This window comes from Jaculus jaculus, chromosome 12 (genome assembly GCF_020740685.1).
Source record: "Jaculus jaculus isolate mJacJac1 chromosome 12, mJacJac1.mat.Y.cur, whole genome shotgun sequence".
NCBI classification, from domain to species: Eukaryota; Metazoa; Chordata; class Mammalia; order Rodentia; family Dipodidae; genus Jaculus; species Jaculus jaculus.
In genome coordinates, this window is record NC_059113.1 from 40,116,470 (window position 1) to 40,139,042 (window position 22,573).

The 22,573-nt window shown below is 44.3% G+C and overlaps 1 protein-coding gene across 2 annotated transcripts in view; it reads right to left on the bottom strand.

Moving 5' to 3' along the window:
* Window positions 1–403: 403 nt before the first annotated feature.
* The window catches only part of Cfap52 (cilia and flagella associated protein 52), a 65,165-nt gene continuing 42,995 nt past the window's right edge, over window positions 404–22,573 (bottom strand). For both annotated transcript variants that reach the window (XM_045131626.1, XM_004663141.2), the window contains 6 exons: window positions 21,165–21,313; window positions 12,441–12,586; window positions 7,988–8,139; window positions 4,564–4,666; window positions 2,863–2,974; window positions 404–639 (listed from right to left, as the gene is read on the bottom strand). In XM_045131626.1, coding sequence (XP_044987561.1) covers window positions 464–639; window positions 2,863–2,974; window positions 4,564–4,666; window positions 7,988–8,139; window positions 12,441–12,586; window positions 21,165–21,313 — 838 coding nt within the window. In that variant the 3' untranslated portion in view covers window positions 404–463. The remainder of the gene's footprint in view (window positions 640–2,862; window positions 2,975–4,563; window positions 4,667–7,987; window positions 8,140–12,440; window positions 12,587–21,164; window positions 21,314–22,573) is intronic.

Below are 22,573 nucleotides of genomic sequence, written 5' to 3' on the forward strand. Positions count from 1 at the left end.
AAAAAAAATTTTAAAGGTATATTTAGCTAAGGATGTAGCTCAGAAGCACAGTACCGGCCTATATGTGCGAGGTACTGGATTCCATCCCCAGCACCACACACACAGAAAATAAATTCACCTCACCTATTGCTAGAAGAAAATAGCAGTGCTCTCAGAGTGTGGATGGAACATGAGGAATGTCTGTGGCTTAAGAAGAGTCACAAAAAAAAGAAAAGATTATGACCAGAAAACAGAAACTGAGAATTTATTAATAAAAAGTCAAAACATTTCACACAGGACAAATTATTTCAATTTTAATGTACAATTTAAGAATGTAAAATATATTCTATAAAAGGAAGAAAAAAACTTTGAGATAAAATATTTTTAGCAAGGAAGAAAAAAAGAAATCAAGACTACTGTTGGAGTTACCCAGCTTGGACTTGCACAGGACGGTTCGGCGGGGGCTCGGGAGTTGCGGCTGGTTTCAGGAGGTAAAGGGGTACTTCCACCGCAAAATGGCTCCGTCCGCGCTCACGCTGATGATGTACTGATTTCCAGGACTTATCCTGATGCGCATGATGTTGCCGCTGTGTCCCACCCCAACGTGAGTCACCTCACCCTCGTTATAATCCCAAACTTTGACCAGATGGTCATGTCCACCTGAAAAATAGTTACACTTTTCTGTCACTGTGTAGAAAGAAACTGTCTGCTTTCACATCTTTCCCAACACATTGTCCATGTACCAACTTGAAGAAAAATCCATATTTTTAATGCTCTCTCTTTTTTGTGTGTATGGTTTTTCGAGGTACGGTCTTGCTCTAGCTCAGGCTGAACTGGAATTCACTATGGAGTCTCAGGCTGGCCTCGAACTCACAGTGATCTTCCTACCTCTCTGTCTTCCAAATGTTGGGATTAGAGGAGTGTGCCATCACTTTTACTTGACCATAAAAATGTATGTTGTAAGTTTGAACAATGCAGGGATCTAGGGAAAAATCACCATCCCACTGCAGAAATAACTACTAAAGGCAGTTTAGTTCCTCCCAGTCTTCTCTAAATAGGTACACACGTATACACATGCATGATTGGAGACAGCTTCCTTTAAGTCAATATATCTGTAGGACGTTTTTGTTTTTGCAAGTCAGGGCTCAGTCTAACTCAGACTAACCTGAAATTCACTCTGTACCCATAGGCTGGCCTCAACTGCATGCTGCTCCTCCTTCCTCACCCTCCTGAGTGCCCAGACTAAAGGCACACACCACCAAGCCCAGCTTATTTGTGGACCTTTAATTCATGTACTTTTTTATTTGTTTGATTGTTTTTGAGGTAGGGTCTCACTCTAACCCAGGCTGACCTGGAATTCACTATGGAGTCTCAGGGTGGCCTCGAACTCACGGTGATCCTCCTACCTCTGCCTCCTGAGTGCTGGGATTAAAGGCGTGCGCCACCACACCTGGCTTCGTGTACATTTTTTAATATCCTGGAGAATCAAAGAGCCTTGCTGGAAATTATATTGATGTTTCATTCATTATGTTGTTTGGTAAATGCTCTCACAGAATGTCCATTAAGGGCTAGAAATATGACTTAGTGGTTAAGGCACTTGCCTGAAAAGCTAGAGGATCCAGGTTCAGTTCCCCATGACCCACATAAGCCAGATTCACAGGGTTGTACATGCATCTTGAGTTTGTTTGTAGTGGATGCCCATTCTCCCTTTCTGTCTTTCTCTTTCTCTCTCTGCCACTTTCTCTCTTTCTCAAATAAATAAAATAAAAATAAAATATATTTTAAAATATTAATTCATTTGTGGGGTAGGAGGAGGGTAAGACATCACATCATTCAGTTGAGAAAAGAAAAAAACTACCATTATGACTGGAGTGTAAAATAGCAGAGGAGCTGGAATGGTGGCCCCTCTGTCTTCTCAGCACTCAGGTGACTCAGGTGAGAGATAACAAGTTCAAGGCCAACCTAAGCTACATAGCAAGACTTTATCTCAAAATAAGACAAAGAAACAAAAGAAAAAAATGCAAAGCTGGACATATATATACCTGTGCACCTCTGGACTGAGAGGAATTACACTGTCTCTAGTGGTTGGTTCTGGGATGGAATGGTGATTTTTCTTTATGTTGCCCCCCCCCTTCAAATTTACCACAGACATAATTTTTTTGTCTATTTATTTATTTGAGAGCAACAGACAGAGAAATAGGCAGAGAGAGAGAGACAGAGAGAAAGAGAGAGAGAATGGGCACGCCAGAGCCTCCAGCCATTGCAAACGAACTCCAGATGCGTGCGCCCCCTTGTGCATCTGACTAATGTGGGTCCTGAGGAATCGAGCCTCGAACAGGGGTCCTTAGGCTTCACAGGCAAGCGCTTAACCAATAAGCCATCTCTCTAGCCCAACATACATAAATTTTTATTGTCAAGTAAAACTGGTGTCACATGCCTTTAATCCCAGCACTAGGGTGGCAGAAGTAGGTGGATCACTGTGAGTTTGAGGCCACCCTGAGATTATATAGTGAATTCCAGGTCAATCTGGGCTAGAGAGCAAGATTCTACCTTGGGAAAGAAAAAAAAAAAATTGCAGAAGAAAGTAACTAGAAGACCTAAGACATTTAAAGGCTCATTTCTAACTTTGGCGCTCACTCCATTTTCTAGCAATATAAATTCTAGCTTTTACTAAAGCCTTTTAAGGGTTCTGGGCAAAGCTTTCCTCTCAATGAAATGTTATTTTTGGACTGTTCTAGCCATGCAAGTTGTGTTCAGGGATGAATCTAATCAAGGTGTCCTTAAGACCTTTTTACCAGCTCCTCTACATGCTTCCCGCCTAAGAGTTCTATGTTTCCCTAGTAATAAGCCAACTTTGGTTTCTTTTCTTATCCCAGGACTAACCTGTGACAAAGTGCACTCCTTCCTCTGTGATATCCATACCATTTATTGACCCAGACAAGGAACCTTCCAGTTCTCTGATGACTGTCCCATCAAATACTTCCCAGTAAGCAATCTGGAATTCAGGAGAGGGGCGTTAGGCAAGATTCATTTCAGTAGAATCACCCATAATCATGCTAACAAAAGATGTTTCCCCTTTATAGAGATGACAGCAAAAATACACCACCACAGGAGGGTATTGGCTAGAATTATAAATAGGCCATGGCAGGAGGTGGAGAAACCATTTTAATATTTTTAGTATTGGTTTTTAAATCTGCATGCTATTTAAGGAACTGTTGATGTGCTGATAAGCCTGCATTGTGACAGAAAGAGCTTTTGGTAAGTCAAAGCAGACTGGGTGTGTAGAAAATATGAAATAAGAGAACACAACAGCCTTTGATGTGCTTAGAGGGAGACAGCAAAGCAAGGGCCCGGGGTGGGGAGTGAGGAGCAATGGGCCCTGCCAGCCAGTTCTGGAGACCAAGTGGTCCGCGGACTCCGCCCCAGTCTCCCTTCTTCACCTCACCCCTCCCCACCCTCCCCAACACACCTACATACTTGCCTTTCTGGTGCAAAGCAACACCATATTCCAAAGGGTAGGATTTAAAGGCAAACTGATAATCGTGGTCCCCTCTTGGGAGAAATGAGGGACAGGTGCTGAAAAGGGAAGACTCTTGTCTACACTGTCACTGTAGTCCCTGGGTACCATCCATTAGGACTGGTTCCAAGACACCCCTTTCCCTATGGGTATCAAAACTCAAGGATGCTCAAGTCCCTTCTTAAAAAAATGGCATAGTAAGCTTCTCTTTTCAGATGGCAGTAAACATTGGGATGACCCAAAAGGCAACACAGTGCTGAGAAGAATGGAAGGAGGAGTGTCCAGCACTCAAACATTCTATCACACCCTCCAAGGCTCAGCATCCATTGTGGAAGAGGTGGCGGAAAGAATGTAAGAGCCAAAGGAAGGGTACCACTCCTTACAATGCAACTGTCCAGACAGAAATTGGCCTCAATATCCATGACCTCAAAGTGCCTAGCAGTATGTACACAAGACTATCATAATAGGAGAAAAAGATGATGACATTAATTAAAAGAGAGACTAATGGAGAAAGCCGGGCTTGGTGGCACACACCTTTAATCCCAGTAGTCGGGAGGCAGAGGTAGGAGGATCGCCTTGAGTTCGGGGCCACCCTGAGACTACATAGTTAATTCCAGGTCAGCCTGGCTAGAGTGAGACCCTACCTTGAAAAACAAAACAAAACAAAAAAAAAAAAAAAAGGAGAGAGAGAGAGAGAGAGACTAATGGAGAGAGGAAGGGGATATGCTGAAGAGCAGAGTTGTGAAGGGGAAGGGAGGGAAATATTATGGTTATTGTCTGTAAGTACAGAAGTTGTCAATAAAAAATAAAAATTTTAAAAATGGCATAGTATTTGCATATAGCCTATTTATATCCTCCTATGTGCCTTAAACCATTATTTGTTATACCGAATATAACATAAATGCTATATGAAGAGTTGTTATACTCTGTTGTTTAGGAAACAGTGACAAGGAAACAGTCTGTACATGTTCAGTACAGAAACAATTTTCCCCAACCTGTGCAGTTGTTCACAGCTGACTGACTCTGCAGACTCGGGGCTCTGGGATGGGAAGGCCAGCGGTGCTTACCTTTCTGTCTGTGCCACTGGTGATGATCTGGAATTCCTCGGGGTGATAACAAACACACTGGAACAAGGTGTTGGCCAGGATCATCTGATTCCTCCTGAGACGCCTAGAAAGTAGATTGAAATGCTTTCTTGCCTAGAAAATGAATTTGGTATGCAATCTACATTTGGTGCAAGCCTGAAGAGGGCTGGTTTATTTATCTGAAGCTTCTCACAGTGCTCAGCGCTCTTCAGCGTGAATTTCTTCAAAACAGACTTCTGGCTTACTGCACTCCTCTGCTCCTGTGTCCTCCTACCTCATCTGCCAGTGGCAGTCAGAAGACACGGGCAGATGTTGGAGCCCCCTTTTAAAGACAAACCATTAAAATTAAGAATTTTAAGCCGGGCGTGGTGGCACACGCCTTTAATCCCAGCACTCAGGAGGCAGAGGTAGGAGGATCACCATGAGTTCAGGGCCGCCCTGAGACTCCATAGTGAATTCCATGTCAGCCTGGGCAAGAGTAAGACCCTACCTCAAAAAACCAAAAAAAAAAAAAAAAAAAAAAAAAAAAAGAATTTTAAGTTCCAGTGAGAAGGAAGTAGGAGAAGCTGACCTCAGAACCAACCTACAGCCTCCTACACAATGTATTTGATTCTCAAGGCTTCCATTTGGAGCCAAATATCACTCTCTGTAAACTAAATGGAAAAGTATAGGGAAGAATTTTTTAATGGACTTTACCCCCACACACACACACACAAAAAAATCTGGATTCAGAAGGTTTAGATGAAGCGCAAAGATCTGCATTTGAATCCAGCCTTCCAGCACAGTGTTGTGTGCAAGAGTTTGAGAGTTTCTGTCTTAGATACGAAGATAGGTTGAGTGTCCCTTAGCCAAAATTCTTGTGCCTAGAAGACTTTAATACTTCAGAATTTGGGAAGTTTAAAAGTATAATATAGCCTAGGTAAATATTTCTAATCTTAAAATCTGAAATGCTCTAAAATGTGAAACTTTTTGAGTGTTAACATGGTGCTAAAAATAAATAAATAAAACAATAAACCAACTTGTAGCTAGGTGTGGTAGTGCACTCAGGAAGCAGAGGTAGGAGGATTACTATGAGTTCCAGGCCAGCCTGAGACAACAGAGTGAGTTCCAGATCAGCCCGGACTAGAGTGAGGCCCTGCCTAGAAAAAAAAAAGAAAAGAAAAGAAATAAAAGTTTCAGATTTTATAGAATTTGGGATTTTTAGTTTAGGTACATTGAACCTGGGCCAAAAAATATATAGATGATGTGCTGATCATCATCGTAGAGGCCAGATTCCTGGCTAAAAACTGCAATCTCTTCTCATAATGGAAGCTTTCAAACATGATATCCGAGCTGAGAACTTTTGAAGATTTTTGGCACAAATTAAATATTCCAGCTACACAACAGAAGGTCATTAAAGCTTTGAGTCAGTCACAAACCATCCACTGAAAGAAGTTTAGACACCTCTTCTAAGCGTTACACATGATCTCTATGGGAAGGTCATGCATAGACAAATCCCTTCTACAGGAATGTGCCTTGGACCAGAAGCATAGTTTGTGAGCGTGTTAGAAATGCAGGAACAGGGCTGGAGAGATGTCTCAGTGGTTGAAGGCATGTGCTTACAAAGGCTGCTGGCCCAGTTCAACTCCCTAATGTCCATATAAAGCCAGATACACAAGCACTCCAAAGTGAAGCATGCATCTGGAGTTTGTTTGCAGTGGCAAGAGGCCTTAGTGTACCCACACATTCCCCCCAATAAATATAATTTTAAAAATAAATATTTTTTAAAAAAATTAAAAAGAAATACAGAAGCAGAGATGCTTCTTTAAACCTGCTGGATTGAAGTCTACACTTAATCTCTAGGGTCCTCCTGTCCAAGTTGGCGACGGGCTGAGCTGGACACCAGGAGCTTGCTTTGTCTTTGCTTTAATGTATGAAATAAGGAAATGTTCTTTCAGTGCCTTCAGTCCTCATTTCCTTCCCATACTTGTATCCTAGCTATTGGAGGCTGACAGTGGACTGTGGGACTCCACAAGTTCAAGGCTAGCCTAAGCAACACAGTGATACCCCATCTCAAAGGAAAAAAGTGGGCTGGGAAGACTGTTCAGTGGTTAAAGGCACTTGCTTACAAAGCCTGGTGTCCTGAGTTCAGTTTCCCAGTACCCATGTAAAGCCAAATGCACAAAATGGCACCTGTGTCTGGAGTTCATTTGCAGATACACCCATTTCCTTTCTTTCATATTCTCTCTCTCCTCTCCTTGCAAATAAATAATTTTTTTAAAGTCATGTTCTTTGGCCAAGCATAGCTACCTTTGTCCCATCTTTGTACTTATTCTAGCCTCTCTTAGACAGTTATACAGTGGTGAAGGGGTGATACATGGGAGGAAAGGCTAGGGTCTGATTCCACAATAAAAACACAGCTTATAAATTGGAAAAAATAAATCACCTTTGAAAATTCATTGAATTACTCCCACAAGGATGTTCATAGTTACTCTTTGATCTACATAGTTTGGTGTTGATCTATGGGGCTGTGAAATGCCACAGTGTAAAAGGTCCCTGGGGATGTTGCCAACCAGGAGGACATATTTGTGCCCTTCCCATTCATTTCTCCCATGGCAGGCTCATCCATGGCTGAACAGGATGATGTGAGGAGCTGCCAGCATTATCTACTTTCACTGCCCCTTTTAATTTGTGACATCTAAGTTGTGTTGGTGTGTGTTAAGTCACCTTCAGTGCGTACACTCAGAAAACTCTCCCATTGGCCAGGTGATACACACCTCTTACTGGAAACTATCCCTTTTTCATAGTCACCTGTAAGCCCTGGACAGCCAGTGCAGCCAAGGATTGCCAAGGAGCATCATCTTATTGTTGCCTTAAATAAATTTTCCACCCTTGATTGCCAATTTGAACAGGCTTTAGAATCACCTAGAAGTTCAACCTCATGCCTGTGAGGGCATTTCCAGAGAGGTGGAACTGAGAAGGGAAGACCCACCCTGAATGTGAATAGTACCCTTCCACGGGCTGGAGTTGCAGACTGAGTACAAACAGGAGAGAAAAGGATTCATCTCTGCTTCCCGACTAATCGCAATGTGCCCAGATGGCTCACACCCTTGCCACCATGACCCCCTCCCTGCTGCCATGCCTCCTGCCCACAGCCTCACCATGTCATGTCTCTGCCAATGCCTACCCCTAATCCTCACACCACACCACCCCCGCAGCCATGATGGACTGTTTCTCCTCAAACCATGAGCCCAAAAGAAACCATCCCCTTCTTAAGCTGCTCTGGCCAGGTTTTCATCACAGCAGTGAGAAAAGTAACCAACCCAATCCTTCCTGGGGATCTCTGCTCATGTTCAATAAAATTATGGCCTGGTTCATTGTTTTTCCAAGTGTCCTTCCAACCTCAAGAAACAGTCCAGGTACCTACACAAGGTCCCAAATGATGCATGTCCCATCGGTGCTGGCGGTGACGAACTCCTCGTTGTTCTTCTTGACCCTGATGCAGGACACTGACGACTTGTGCTCCTTCAGGGCCTCCTCCAGCTTCTGGGTCTGGCAGCCTATCTGCCATACCCTCACCTGCAGGCCCCAGAGCAATGCAAACTTGGGACTTGGGAGGGGTCAAGAGAGACCCCACCTCTACTGAGTGGGACTTGTTTGATTGGGAGTCCTCATCTCAATGGGGTGAGGTAGGAAAGCAGCAGTGGGGGACAGGGACATGTGCAAGATGGGATCAAGAGGCCACCAATGATCTCATGCCGGCTTCGACATTCAGGCTGAGAACACGGTCAGACACCCACTATAAGAATCAGCGCCGCCAGGGCCTCTGCTAAAATGAGCGGAAAACCTGAGTCCTTATTTCTGCTGAGCGCTGCTCTCAAATTTCTCATGCCATCAGGAAGTTTCTTGGGTACCCAGAGCCATATTTAAACTTTCACATCAGCTGTTCAGTTTTAACTGTTTGAAACCAATGGTTTATATCCTCACAGAACTCAATACTGATTTCTTCCTCTCTATCTCTTTCTCTGTCTCTGTCTCTCTCTCTTTCCCCTGTTTTGAAACAAGATTTCACTAGGTAGCTCAGACTGTCCTTGAACTTGTGGTAATCCTCTTACCCCTGCTTCCTGAGTGCTAGGAATTACAAATGCATGCCACCACACCTGGCCCACTTTCTATGGCAAATCTTTTCTAATTCCTGTTTATTTTCCTGAAATTAAATTTATAGGTAATACAGCTACCTACAAACAGAATTCAAAATGTGCTCAGTGTGATGCTCTATTGTAGGAAAAGAAAAAGATTAATAAAAGGAGAGTTAGTTCCTATGGTATGACCTTTCATGGATAAAGGGGGTGTTTCAGACACACCAGAAGACACAGTAATGTGATCAGATGCTTCTGATGAATAAGTTAGGTTTGTGATCAACAAAAAAAGCAAAAACTATTGTATGCAAGTGTTCTAGGACCATGATGGATCTGTGACCCAGTACCAAGATTAAAAATTAGAGTTAGGGGGCTGGAGAGATGGCTCAACGGTTAAAGCACTTGCTTTGAAAGCCCGGTGGCTCAGTGCCCACATAAAGCCAGTTGCACAAAGGGGTACATGTGTCTGGAGTTCATATGCAGTGGGAGGAAGCCCTGGCACACCCATTCTTTTTCTCTCACACACAAATAAATAAATATTTTTTAAAAATAGAGTTAGGATAAGTAACAATAGGCTGAACTCATTTGAACCTGCTAAGAGGGACATAAACTCAGAGAAGAGAATTCAAGACTTTCTACATCATCAAATAAGCAAAGCAGCATGAGGGCACCCCAAATCATTTCTATGCTATCAAAATAATTCCCTTTATTATGAGATTGGCCAGGATAATGGTTAGATTCAAGGGTCTTGCATAAATTACCACTAAGTTATGACCCCAACCAACTCTATCCTGATATCCCCATTCAGTGTAGATGTTTGCATTTAGTCATTGGCAAAGGTGGTCTTCAAAATCTTTAAAGCCGGGCATGGTGGTGCATGCCTTTAATCCCAGCACTGGGAGGCAGAGGAAGGAGGATCACTGCAAGTTCGAAGCCACCCTGATACTCCAAAGTGAATTCCAGGTCAGCCTGGGCTAGAATGAAACCCTACCTCAAAAAACAAAAACAAACGAAAAAAAAAAAAAATCTTTAAATGTGTGTGGGTGTTCAACAAACAGTCCCAGAATTGGAACCAGGATCTGGGAAGCACTTTGGTTGTGCTGGGCACTAATCCTTTAGTTGTGGGATTGTAAGGAATTTGGGGTACACTTAGCAGGAGGGAGTAGAGTTGTAGGGCTTGGGGATTCTCAGACAATGGAAATTCCAGAGGATTTTAGTAACTACTGCATTTATTTTAGTGCACACCTGCTGAGTGCAACTCGGGGCTCTAAAACCTGGAAGACTGAGGATTGTCTCTAGGAGGGAGATGGCTGTGATTGCTGAGTGAGGAAGAGAGAAGGAGGAGTTGAGGAGGGATTGTTAGAAAGATTGCCAAGGGCTGGAGAGATGGCTTAGCGGTTAAGCACTTGCCTGTGAAGCCTAAGGACCCCGGTTCGAGGCTCAGTTCCCCAGGTCCCACGTTAGCCAGATGCACAAGGGGGCGCACGCATCTGGAGTTCGTTTGCAGAGGCTGGAAGCCCTGGCGTGCCCATTCTCTCTCTCTCCCTCTATCTGTCTTTCTGTGTCTGTTGCTCTCAAATAAATAAATAAATAAAAAAGAAAGATTGCCAAGCAGGCAAAGAGTAATGCAGGTGTGGAATATGATTTCTTTCTCTCAAAGTGTGACAAGAAGCCTACAATTCATATTATCGGGCCCAGGCCAATCTTGGGCATCAGCAAGACAGATGTCCCTGAAGTACGAGGGAGCGAGCAGAGATACTAAGCGTAAGACAGGAGTGTGGCAGAAGTGATGGGGACTTGAGTAAGAACATGAGGGCAACGGTAAGCAGAGAGCAGAGACACACGGCCAAGCGCTGCTTGTGGCTGGTCAGACAGAGAGGACCCCTGATGTTAAATGCACACATGGATTTGAAAGATTCAGCACAAATAAAGAGTATAAAATGCGGGGCTGGAGAGATGGCTTAGCGGTTAAGCGCTTGCCTGTGAAGCCTAAGGACCCCGGTTCGAAGCTCGGTTCCCCAGGACCCACGTAAGCCAGATGCACAAGGTGGCACATGCATCTGGAGTTCGTCTGCAGTGGCTGGAGGCCTGGTGCACCCATTCTTTCTCTGCCTGTCACTGTCAAATAAATGAGTAAAAATAAAACCAAAAAAGTTTAAAGTATATAAAATATGTCATTCATTCCTTGAGACCTCAGGAAGAAGAAACCCACAGAGGTGAGCATGTGTTGCAGGTCATCAGGGAAATCCCGTCCCAGGCATGACCTGGGTTGTCTGAACTCACAATGCTGGGCCATTCCCCTCCCTCACAAGTCATTCCAATGATATGACTTGTCATAACAATAATTTTTAATAACAGAGAAACAAGAGGATAAGAAAGTACCCTGTGTAGACATAAACAAGGCTTTGGGATTTAAAAAAAAAAAACACAAAATTGGAGTAGGAGGGAGTGAATGAAAAGTGTTTCAGGCATTTCAACGTGATGAAAGGAGAAGGTTGAATGTAACAGCATTAAAATAATGGCCCAAACACCTGATGTATTAAAGAATTCATTCTGCCCACATGCCTTTGATCCTAGCATTGAGGAGGCAGAGGCAGGAGGATTGTTGTGAGTTCGAGGCCATCCTGAGACTATAGAGTGAATTCTAGGTCAGACTGGGCTAGGTTGAGACCCTACCTCCAAAAACCAAAAATAAATAAATAAATAATAAAAATATTTTTAAAAATCATTCTAAAAGTATCATCTGGCAGGACATAGTGGCGCAGGTCTTTAATCCTAGTACTTGGGAGGCTGAGATAGGAGGATTGCCCTCAGTTTGAGGCCAGCCTGGGCCACAGAGGGAGTTTTAGGTCACTGTGGGCTATGGTGAGACTCTGCTTTAACAAAAAAAAAAAAAAAAAAAAAAAGTATCATCTGCTTTACAAGATAAGATAAGACAATTGGTCCAGCTATGGTCCTTGGAGGAAAAGAAAAGGCATGTCAAAACTCTGGAAAAATGCCAAGTTGCACTCATTGCTCGATTCCATACAAGGTGTTTTCATGTCTGTATCCTATAAGTCCTCCGTGTGAACATATAGATTTACATGACTATTTATAGCATTAGAACATTAATTCATGATGTACTTTAGGGTTTCATCAAAATCTTAATTTGATGACTGGAGGGATGGCTTAGCAGTTAAGGCCTGTGAAGCCTAAGGACTCAGATTCAATTCCCCAGAACTCATATAAGCCAAATGTACAAGGAGGCACATGAGTCTGGAGTTCATTTACAGTAGCTGAAGGCCCTGGCACACCCATTCATTCTCTCTCTCTTTCTCTTTGCTTGCAAATAAAGAAATAAAAATATTTTTTTAAAAATCTTAATTTGACCCTGCCTGAACCCTAGTATTTAAAAATGAAATGTGGGCTGGAGAGATGGCTTAGCAGTTAAGCGCTTGCCTGTGAAGCCTACGGACCCGGTTCGAGGCTCGATTCCCCAGGACCCACGTTAGCCAGATGCATAAGGGGGCGCATGCATGCATAAGGGGGCGCATGCGTCTGGAGTTCCTTTGCAGTGGCTGGAGGCCCTAGTGCACCCATCCTCTCTTTCTCTCTCTATCTGCCTCTTTCTCTGTCTGTCACTCTCAAATAAATAAATAAAAAGTAACAAAATATTTTAAAAAATAAAAATAAAAATGAAATGTTAGTTGTTCTAAATCAAAGAGTTGCTTTTTTTTTTAAGTTCTGCTTCAAGAGCCATACCTCCCCTTCCCCGCCGCCACTGATGACCCTTTTACAGTCACTGGTGGTAGCAATGGCGGTCACTCCAATCCTGTGAGCACTGTTGATGACATACATCAGTCGGCCTGTCTCAGGGGCGAAGGCTCGAATTTTGCCATCATTCCACGCTGGCGAGAGACAAAAGGCAGGCAGCAGTGTCAGTATACTCACCCCAGTCTACAGACTGATGCTTTCCTAAGCCAAGGTAAGTGTGAGGTCTGGGAGAGGTGGAGGTGATAGTCATGGAAGGGAGAGGCCAGCCCCTGGGGCAACCAGTATTCATGTGACCTCTGTCCTGTTGGTCACACAGTTGGTCACACCTGGAAATGGGAAAGGCTGTCACAGGTGCCTCTATCTCATGGCAGGTGAAGGAGACCAGCTCCCACCATGAGCTGCAGACCTGCACTCACACCTGGTCGTTGACGCCATACAACGATGCATCGTCTAACAATTCCAAATAGCCACTGGCCTCTCACCCACCTTCCTTGTGTTGTTGTCTTATTGGTGGCTTGTTTTCTTTGGGTCTGTGTAGCCCAGACAAGCCTCGGACTCTCGATCTTCCTGCCGCAGCCTCCTGGATGCTGGGCTTATGGGCATTGCCACCACACTCAGCTTACCCAGGCCTTTAAGTCTGATTCTTCCTCCCCCATTCTCACTATCTTTCCTATCTCTGGCAAAGTTGCCACCATCCCTTCAGTAGCTTAAGCCAAGGACTTGAGAGTCAGACTCAATTCCTCTCTATTCCACACGTGAATCCCAACCCGACATCCAATCTGTCAACAAGTCCCATCAGCTCTGTTGTTTAAAATACCCAGAATCTGGGCTGGAGACATGGCTTAGTAGTTAAGGCGTTTGCCTGAAAAGCCTAAGGACCCAAGTTTGATTCTCTAGTACCCACATAAAACCAGATGTAGCCAGGCGTGGTGGCGCCTGCCTTTAATCCCAGCACTCGGGAGACAGAGGTAGGAGGATTGCCATGAGTTCAAGGCCACCCTGAGACTACATAGTGAATTCCAGGTCAGCCTGGGCTAGAGTGAGACCCTACCTCAAAAAAAATAAAAATAAAAAAATAAAGCCAGATGTACAAAGTGGCATGTGTGTCTCGAGTTTGTTTGCATGCCCATTCTATCTGTCTATCATCTGCCCCCCTCAAATCAATAAATAAAATATTTCTAAAACTTTCCAGAATCTGACCATTGGCACCACTTGATCCAAGCCACAGCCTCTTCTCTCCTAGGTAATCAGTTCCTTCCCAGGCCTTCCATGCATACAATCATCTATACAGGGGTTGGAATGACCTTTTTAAAACCAAATTAAGACCTTCCTGATCAAGACCTCTCCAAAAGTTTTCCAACTGTTTTAGAATTAAAACGCAGCGGTTTGTTCTGCATAGTAACTAGCATCCGCCCCTTACCTACCTCTGCAGCCTCCCCTGCCACCACTCTCCCTCGACTTCCACCTCACCTGTCAGCGCTAAGCTGCAGGCACAAGGACCCTCTTGCTATTCTTCACATGTACCAAGTGATGTCCACCTTATGGCCGTGGCACCTGCTATTCCCCCTGTCTGGAAAGCTTGACCCTTGGGTCTTAGCATGGCTGGCATCTTTAGTGCTGCCTCTTAGGATTTCAGACAGATGCCATTTCAGCAAAGAGTTGAGGAAGAAGAAGAGAATGAAGGGGCGAGCCAGGGAGGTGCTAGGGGAACAACACAGCATGCAGATCAAGCAGACAAAACCTACAGCCCTGTGCCTCGTGTGTTTGAGGAGCGGCAGAGAAACAAGCATGGCAGAAGGGGTGAGCGGGGAGGGGGTCTGAGTGCGAAGGCAGAGGTAGGGAGAGAGCCACACAGGGCCTGGCAGCTGATTGCTGGGACTTTCTCTTGTGGATGGTAAGGGACGTTTGAGTGCGAAGGCAGAGGTAGGGAGAGAGCCACACAGGGCCTGGCAGCTGATTGCTGGGACTTTCTCTTGTGGATGGTAAGGGACGTTTGAGCGCTGTCAATGTTATGTCATGACTTGAAATTCTACAAGAGATTTCTGGCTGCTAGATGGAGAAAAGAAAAAAAAGAATGATGAGCAAGAATAGCTGACAGCCATGGTAGGAATATACTGGAGTGACCTGATAACGGTCAGGACCAGGGTGCAGATGATGAAGAGTGACAGGTCTTTAACTGTCCTTCAACATGACAGACATTTGGGCATGCGGGGGGATAAGAGAAACATCATCATCATCATCATCATCATAATAATAATAATAATAAACATAATGCTGAGATTTACCCCTTAGGCTCTGTCAGCAATATATCTTATGTAAGTCTCTGGAGAAGACAGGCCTAGGAAAGAGGTGGAGACCACGAGGAGGAAACAGTCAAGAAAAGAGGATGGGGTGGACTTTTGACGTCATCATTTTAACAGGCACTCACAAATCTTTTCACTGATGTGAACCAGTAAATTTGTTTTTGACTACTGGGGAAATCTGATATAGATTAGCCATAAAATGATACTAAGAAACTATTTTTGGGCTGGGGAGATGGTTCTGAGGGTGATGTGTTCGCTATGTAAGCATGAGGACCTGAGTTTGGATCCGCAGCACCCCCGCGACAGCAGAGTGCGGGGGTGCACATCTACAAGCCTTTTTTAATACAAATTAACTTCTTTATTTATTTCCAGTTTTTCGAGGTAGGGTCTCACTCTAGTCCAGGCTAACTTAGAATTCACTATGGAGTCTCAGGGTGGCCCCCAACTCACAGTGATCCTCCTACCTCTGCCTCCTGAGCGCTGGGATTGAAGGCGAGCGCCACCACACCGGTTTGTAATTTTTACAGTGAGAGAGGCAGAGACTGGAAGATCCAAGTTAGCCTGGCCAAATGTGTGAGCACCAGGGTCAGTGTGAGACCTTGTCTCAAAAACTAATCTCCTGGGCTGGAGAGATGGCTTAGTGGTTAAGGCGCTTGCCTGAGAAACCTAAGGACCCAGGTTCAACTTGCCAGGACCCACATAAGCCAGACGCACAAGGTGATGCATGCCACAAGGTCACGCACATGTTTGGAGTTTGATTGCAGTGCCTAGAGGTCCTGGCATGCCAATTCTCTCTCTCTCTCTTGCTCTCATTAAAAAAATAAATAAGCGCTGGAGAGATGGCTTAGTGGTTAAGCGCTTGCCTGTGAAGCCTAAGGACCCTGGTTCGAGGCTCGATTCCCCAGGACCCACGTTAGCCAGATGCACAAGGGGGCGCATGCATCAGGAGTTCTTTTGCAGTGGCTGGAAGCCATGGTGCACCCATTCTCTCTCTCTCTGCCTCTTTCACTCTCTCTCTCTCATATAAATAAATAAATAAACAAAAAATTAAAAAATAAATAAATAAATAAATAATCCACGGCGGCTGGAGGCATAAACTAGTGATGTCTGCAGAGCATCCACTAGCCTTGCCCCCCCCCCAATCGGAGGGTCGGAGGGTCTAACACAGGGTCGGGAGGGTCTAACATGGTCTGGCCGTGCACGCCTGCAGTCCCTGGAGCCCTGCCTCGGGCGCACACCAGATCACATACCCTGGATGCCCCTCTCTGCCCCTTGTCAGCTTCTCTGTGTGGGTGTCACCTTGACTTCTCGGTTCCAGGGTCCTCATACTCTTCCGTGCTCACCCTAGCACATCCTACCTGTCCCCTCTTCATTGCTGCCCTGTCCCCTCGGCCTTCCTGCCAGGCCCAGTCCTGTCTTAGCTGTCCCCTCTCACAAATATTGCATTTTCTTTTTCTAGTTATCCACAAGGCTTGCTGGTCTTTCCTCCGGTTTTATTTATTTATTTTTTATGCTCCACCTTGTGCATCTGGCTTTACACAGGTGCTGAGGAATCCAAGCCCAGTTGATAGACGTTGCAGGCAAGCACCATAACTGTTAAGCTGTCTCTCCAGCCACCACCACCACCCTAGGGTTTTGATTCACATGTTACCTTCTTAATCAGGTTTACTCTGATCACACTTACAAATTACACCCACGGGCTGGGGGCATGGCTTAGCAGTTAAGGCATTTGCCTGCAAAGGCAAAGGACCCAGGTTCAATTCCCCAGGACCCACATTAGCCAGATGCACAAGGGGCGCAAGTGTCTGGAGTTCATTTGCAGTGGCCAGAGGCCCTGGTGCACCCATTCTCTGTGTGTGTTTGTATGTGTGTCTGTCGGTCTCTCTCTCCCTCTTTCTCTGTCAAATAAATAAATAAAATATTTGAAAAATGGACATTTTAAGAAAGAAAAAAAATTCACCCACTCCTCTACCCCACCCTAATTACCCTTATCTTTCCTTCCCCCTTGCCCACACACACGCACCTTAGAAGATACTATGCAGATGTTGCTTATTTCATTCACTCACTCTGTGGAGGATAAACATCCCCACCTTTCTGGAGCTTAAGTTGAGGGGAGAGTGCAGATCACCAGCAGACATGTAGGGGAAAGAGCATGTCAGTATGTCAGACCTTAGGCTAGTGCCCTTCCAGTGAACTGTATCCCAGACCTCTTTTCACTTTGTACTTTGAGATAGGGTATCACTAAGTTGCCTGGGCTGGCCTTGAACTCACTCTGCAACCAAGGCTGGTCTTAAAAAAAAATTAAAAATAAATAAAAAAATAAAAAGACTTTGCAAAACTAATCTCTAGCCTCCACGCACACATACACATACATATGAACACTTACATACACATACCAAAAAAGTACTTTTTTATAGGAAAATATTTTCAGAGATGTATATTAAAGTACTAAGAGGTAGAATCACATGTTATCTGTAATGTTTTGTTTGTTTCTTGGGATAGGGTCCCATATAGCTCATACTGGCTTTGAAACTTGCTATGGAGCTAAGGATGACCCTGAACTCCTGATCCTTCTGCTGCCACATCCCAAGGACTAAAATTACAGGCATTTATCACCACACTCAGCTGATGATATCTATAATTTATGCTGAAATACTCTGGCATAAATTAGCTTTTCAAAACTTCCCTTTTACAATACTGTGGAGGGTAGAAGTAGAATAATCAAGAATTCAGGGTCATTCGGAGCTACATGAGGCCCTATATCAGCAAAAGCACACACACATATACATACCTTTTTTTTTTGAGGTAGGGACTTACTCTAGCCCAGGCAGACCTGGAATTCACTATGTAGTCTCAGGATGGCTTCAAACTCACAGTGATCCTCCTACCTCTGCCTCCCTAGTGCTGGAATTAAAGGTGTGTACCACCACGCCTGGCTATACATATCCTTTTAAAGTATATCTTAGTTTGAGTCAGGTTTTTACCTTCCATAAAACAAAATGTGTTCTAACACAGGGTCCTATACAGAGTAATTCCTCCAATTCATTTCAGAATTGAATTACAGACTCCCTACTATAATACTGGTCAGGAAGCTAGAATGAGGCTTGCAAAGAAGAGAAGTGGGGAGAGGGAGAGGGAGAGGTTAGGTTAAGGTTAGGCTGGTCTTAAAAAAAAAAAATTAAAAATGAATAAAAAAATAAAAAGACTTTACAAAACTAATCTCTGGCCTCCACGCACACATACAGTAGACAGGCAAGTGGAGGGATAGAATATAGGGGTAAAAAGGTCTAATAGGGGACAGAGGAAAGTCAGGAGAGGAGAGAGAGATGCACAAAACTAAAGATGGTATGAATGAGTACTAAAGAAAGCTACCTCTTTGTTAGCTAATTAAAAGATGTACCTTTCTTGAGAGGAGGGAGAGTTTGGGTGGAAGTACACTGCTGAGGTAGAGATAGCATTACCCTAAAGTCATAGGTTGTTGCTTGTAAATGCCAATGCCCCAACACACACACACACACACACACACACACACACACACACACACAGTGAGATGTTGGTCAAGAAGGCCCATGAGGTCCCCAAAATAATGCAGGCTATTACCACTTGGCTACCTACCAAAACTAGATGTTAAGACCCTGTTATTAAAGACACTACAGGCTGCAGCCACAGGACATTGAGAGATGATGCTAGAACTGAGATGGAAGCCATCTCCCTCATGACTAGCTTTCATAGTGGTGGAAAGTACTATGCAAGCTGCTTGGGGGTAAAAGTCAACATTATCTGTGTGTGTATCATATAAACATAATAGAATTATTTTAAAAGGGCTTGTGAGAAGGCTCAGAATCAAAAGCCCTTGCTTTCAAAGCCTATTGGCCTCAATTCTGTTCCTCAGTCCCCAGATAAAGCCAGATGCACAAAATGGCACATGGATCTGGAGTTCATTTATGGCATCAAGAGCCCTGGTATGCCCACTCATTCTCTCATTCTCTCTCCCTCTATCTCTCTCAAACCAACAGTGTGAATTAACAGTGGATTCTGCAAACTACAAAATCACCAAGCCAGGCAAGATGCATCCATGGGTGTAATGGTGCCAGATAAGTTATGGGAACAACCACCTGCTCTCTGACTGGATATGAGTCCTGCTCAGTGGCAGGGAATTCATGCCTGGTACTGAGAAATGAGTCAACAGCCTATGTATTTGAAGGTCATAGACCCAAGAGGGAAGCTTCCACAGTTCTTTGGTTAAATGGAGAGGTTATGCACACCACAAACCCTCCTAAATATGTATGTTTATCCACTTTGGTCAATGCTGCTCTCACTTTTGGTTAGACAACTTGCTTTTTACAAATGACACTGAATACCTGGGAGACTCAAGACTCACCAGAATGATAAGAAGAGAAAGCCCAGTGTCTAACACTGGATGAGTCATCTCTATCACACACCCCCAGGGCGCAGGAAGAACTGCAGAGTCGGTCACAGATTAAATAGCTGCTCTTACTGCTAGCCAGAGAACCTTCTCTATGGAGATGGCAGTATATACCAAGGAGCCTCAAAACTCATCCAGGCAGAAAAAAGATGCTTCTAAGAGCTCTACATTAAAGAGGACTTTTTTTTTGTTTTGTTTTGTTTTCTTTTTGAGGAAGCGTCACACACTCAGCCCAGGCTGACCTGGAATTCACTTAGTCTCAGGGAGATGATCCTCCTACTTCTGCCTCCCGAGTGCTGGAATTAAAGGCGTGTGCCACTATGCCTAGCTAAAGATTTCTTTTTAAAAAATATTTTATATTTACTTATTTGACCAAGAAAGATGGAGAGAAAAAGAATGGGGGTGCCAGGACCTCCAGCCACTGCAAATGAACTCCAGACACATACGCCCCTTTGTTCATCTGGCAAACATGGGTCCTGGGGAATCGAAGCTGGGTCCTTTGGCTTTGCAGGCAAACGCCTTAACTGCTAAGCCATCCCTCCAGCCCTTAAAGAGGACTTCTAACATGCCCTCTGAAGCTCAGAGAACACTGTGGAAGAGGGAGCAGAAAGAATGTAAGAGCCACAGAGTGAGAAGGTGTACTGTGGGACACTGACCCAATGTGAACCCAGTGGCACATTCATAACCCCATAGTGATGACCAATATCTCCACTGAGGAGAGCCCTCTGTGGAATGGGGTGGGGAATAGGAGTCAAAGAGGATAACCTGAAGGAAATGTGACTGATTATTCACAGTATGTAATACATTAAAAGATCCAAATCAAAATTATTTTAAATGTTTCCCTACTAAGAAAAATATCTATGCTATGTGAAACAATTTATTATTATTATTTAAGATTTTATTTATTTATTTTAGAGAGCGGGAGAGAGAGATGGAGGCAAATAGAGAATGGGTATGTCAGGACCTCTAGCCACTGCAAACAAACTCCAGACACATGTGCCATCTTGTGCATCTGGCTTATGTGGGTACTGGGGGATTGAACCTGGATCCCTAGACTGCACAGGCAACTGTTAATCCATCTCTCTGAAGCAATTGTTTAAAATATTTATGTATTTGCATGGGTGTATGTGTATACTCAAACACACACACACACACACACATGCACACACACACACACACATGCACACACACACACACACGCACACCAGGGTTTCTTAAACCCATGGATACATCTCGCCTGGCTTTATGATTTTGTAGCTTGCATAACTCCTGCCTTGCTTTACATAGGTGACTGGGGAATCAAACCTGTGCCAGCATGCTCTGTAAGCAAGCACCTCTAACTGCTAAGCCATTTCCTCAACCCTAAAATGAATATTTTTTGCTGTTTTTTTTTAATCGTTTGAAATCTATTTATTTGTGTGTGTGTGTGTGTTTATCTGTAGACACACATGGGCATGCATATATAACAGGGTTTCTTACCATTGGAAATGAATGTCACACAATGGACCATTTCTCATGTTTGGCTTACACAGGCAACTTGGGAATCGAACCAGGGCCAGTGGGCCTTGCAAGCAAGTGCCTTTAACCACTGAATCAGCCAGCTTTCTGGTTTTATGTGAAGCACTTTGTTAGATGTAGGTCTTCCTACCTCAGAACATCTCCCAGTAGAATAGATTGCTGGGGGGGGGGGTAGAGCAGAAGGAGGTAGGAAGCTTGAAGCTGTCATCTACATGTAGGTGCCACTGGAAAACGAGAGTAGCAAGGAGCAAAACCACAGCCAGAGCCTGGGGCTAAACCTCCGCCAGCAGCCATCACCTGATTTCTTTGCTTGATGTTTGCTGCTGCTGCTGTTATTGTTGACACAGAGCACCAGTTGACTCAGATTGGTCTCGGACTCATTACATACCCCAGGATGGCCTAAACTCCTGATCCTCCCAAGTGTTGGGGGTATCAGCATGTGCCACTATACCCAGCTCCTGTTACCTGAGATGATGCTCTTGCCATCTCTCATGAAGTCGATGCCATGGCAGGTCATGTTGGGCACGGTGATGCGCAGCAGCTCACGGCTGGACATCGTGTGCCACACCCGGATGTCTTTCTTGGCACATGTGGCAAATAGCTCGGCAGTGCCACTGCAAAGAAACGATTGAGGGACAAGACGTGCAGTCATGACAGATGCGCAGGGCTAGATGCAGATGTGACATCAAACGCACTTCATCCAGACATGGGGACAGTGTCTTTTACATACTGATTACCTAAAGGTTGGATCTGGAGATGTCTTGGATGAAGTGGCACTTGGTGCTTCCAAATCTCTCTGGCAAATTTCTTATGATCTTATGATTTTGTTGTTGTTGTGTTTTTGTTTCTTGGGGTAGGCTCTCACTCTGGCCCAGGCTGGCCTGGAATTCACTATGGAGTCTCAGGGTGGCCTCGAATTCATGGTGATCCTCCTACCTCTGCCTCCCAAGTGCTGGGATTAAAGGCGTGTGCCACCATGCCTGGCTTTCTTACAATCTTTTGCTTTAGGAAGGGTTGGGAGAAACTTGCTCATAAAGAAAAAAGTCAATTTGAAATCTAAGTATTGGTAAACTGGAAGGATAATCACATGAAATTATTTTATTTTATTTGTTTGAGAGATAGATAGAAAGGGGAGAGAAGAGAGTGAATAGGTGCACCAGGGTCTCAATCACTGTAAACAAACTCCAGATACATATGCCACCTTGTGCCTATGACTTACATGGGTCCTGAGGAATTGAACTTGGGTCTTTTGGCTTCACAGGCAAATGCCTTGACCACTAAGCAATCTCTCTAGCCTACATTTCATTATTCTAAACTCTTTTGCATATGTCTTTGTGCCTGGATGTGCATATGCATTTGTATGTTTGTAAGTGCTTGTGTGCGTATATGGAGGCCAGAGGCTGACCCTGGATGTCTTCCTCAGTTGCTCTCCACCTTAATTTTTGAGACAAGGTCTCTTACTGAACCAAGAGCTCACAGATTAGGCTGGACTAACTCACCAGCAAGCAGCAAGCAGCAAGCGGCAAGCAGCAAGAGGCAAGGCTCCCCTCTTTCTAGCTCCCCTGTGATGGGATGTTCAGCATGCACCACCACACCTGGCTTTAACATGGGTGCTCAGGATCTGAACTCAAGTCCTCCTACTTAAGCAGCAAGCACTTTACCAACTTGGCCATCCTCCCAGCCCTAAACCACTTAAAAAAAAAATTATATTTATTGAGGGAAATACAGAGCCAAGGAAAGGCACCCATGTGGCTAGAGATCCCATGTGGAGAGCCTGAGAGAAACTACTAAACCACTTTTTTAAAGGTATGATTATCACTAAAAATTCTATATGTAAGGTATATAGCTAGATAAGTCTAGAGACCAGTATGCAA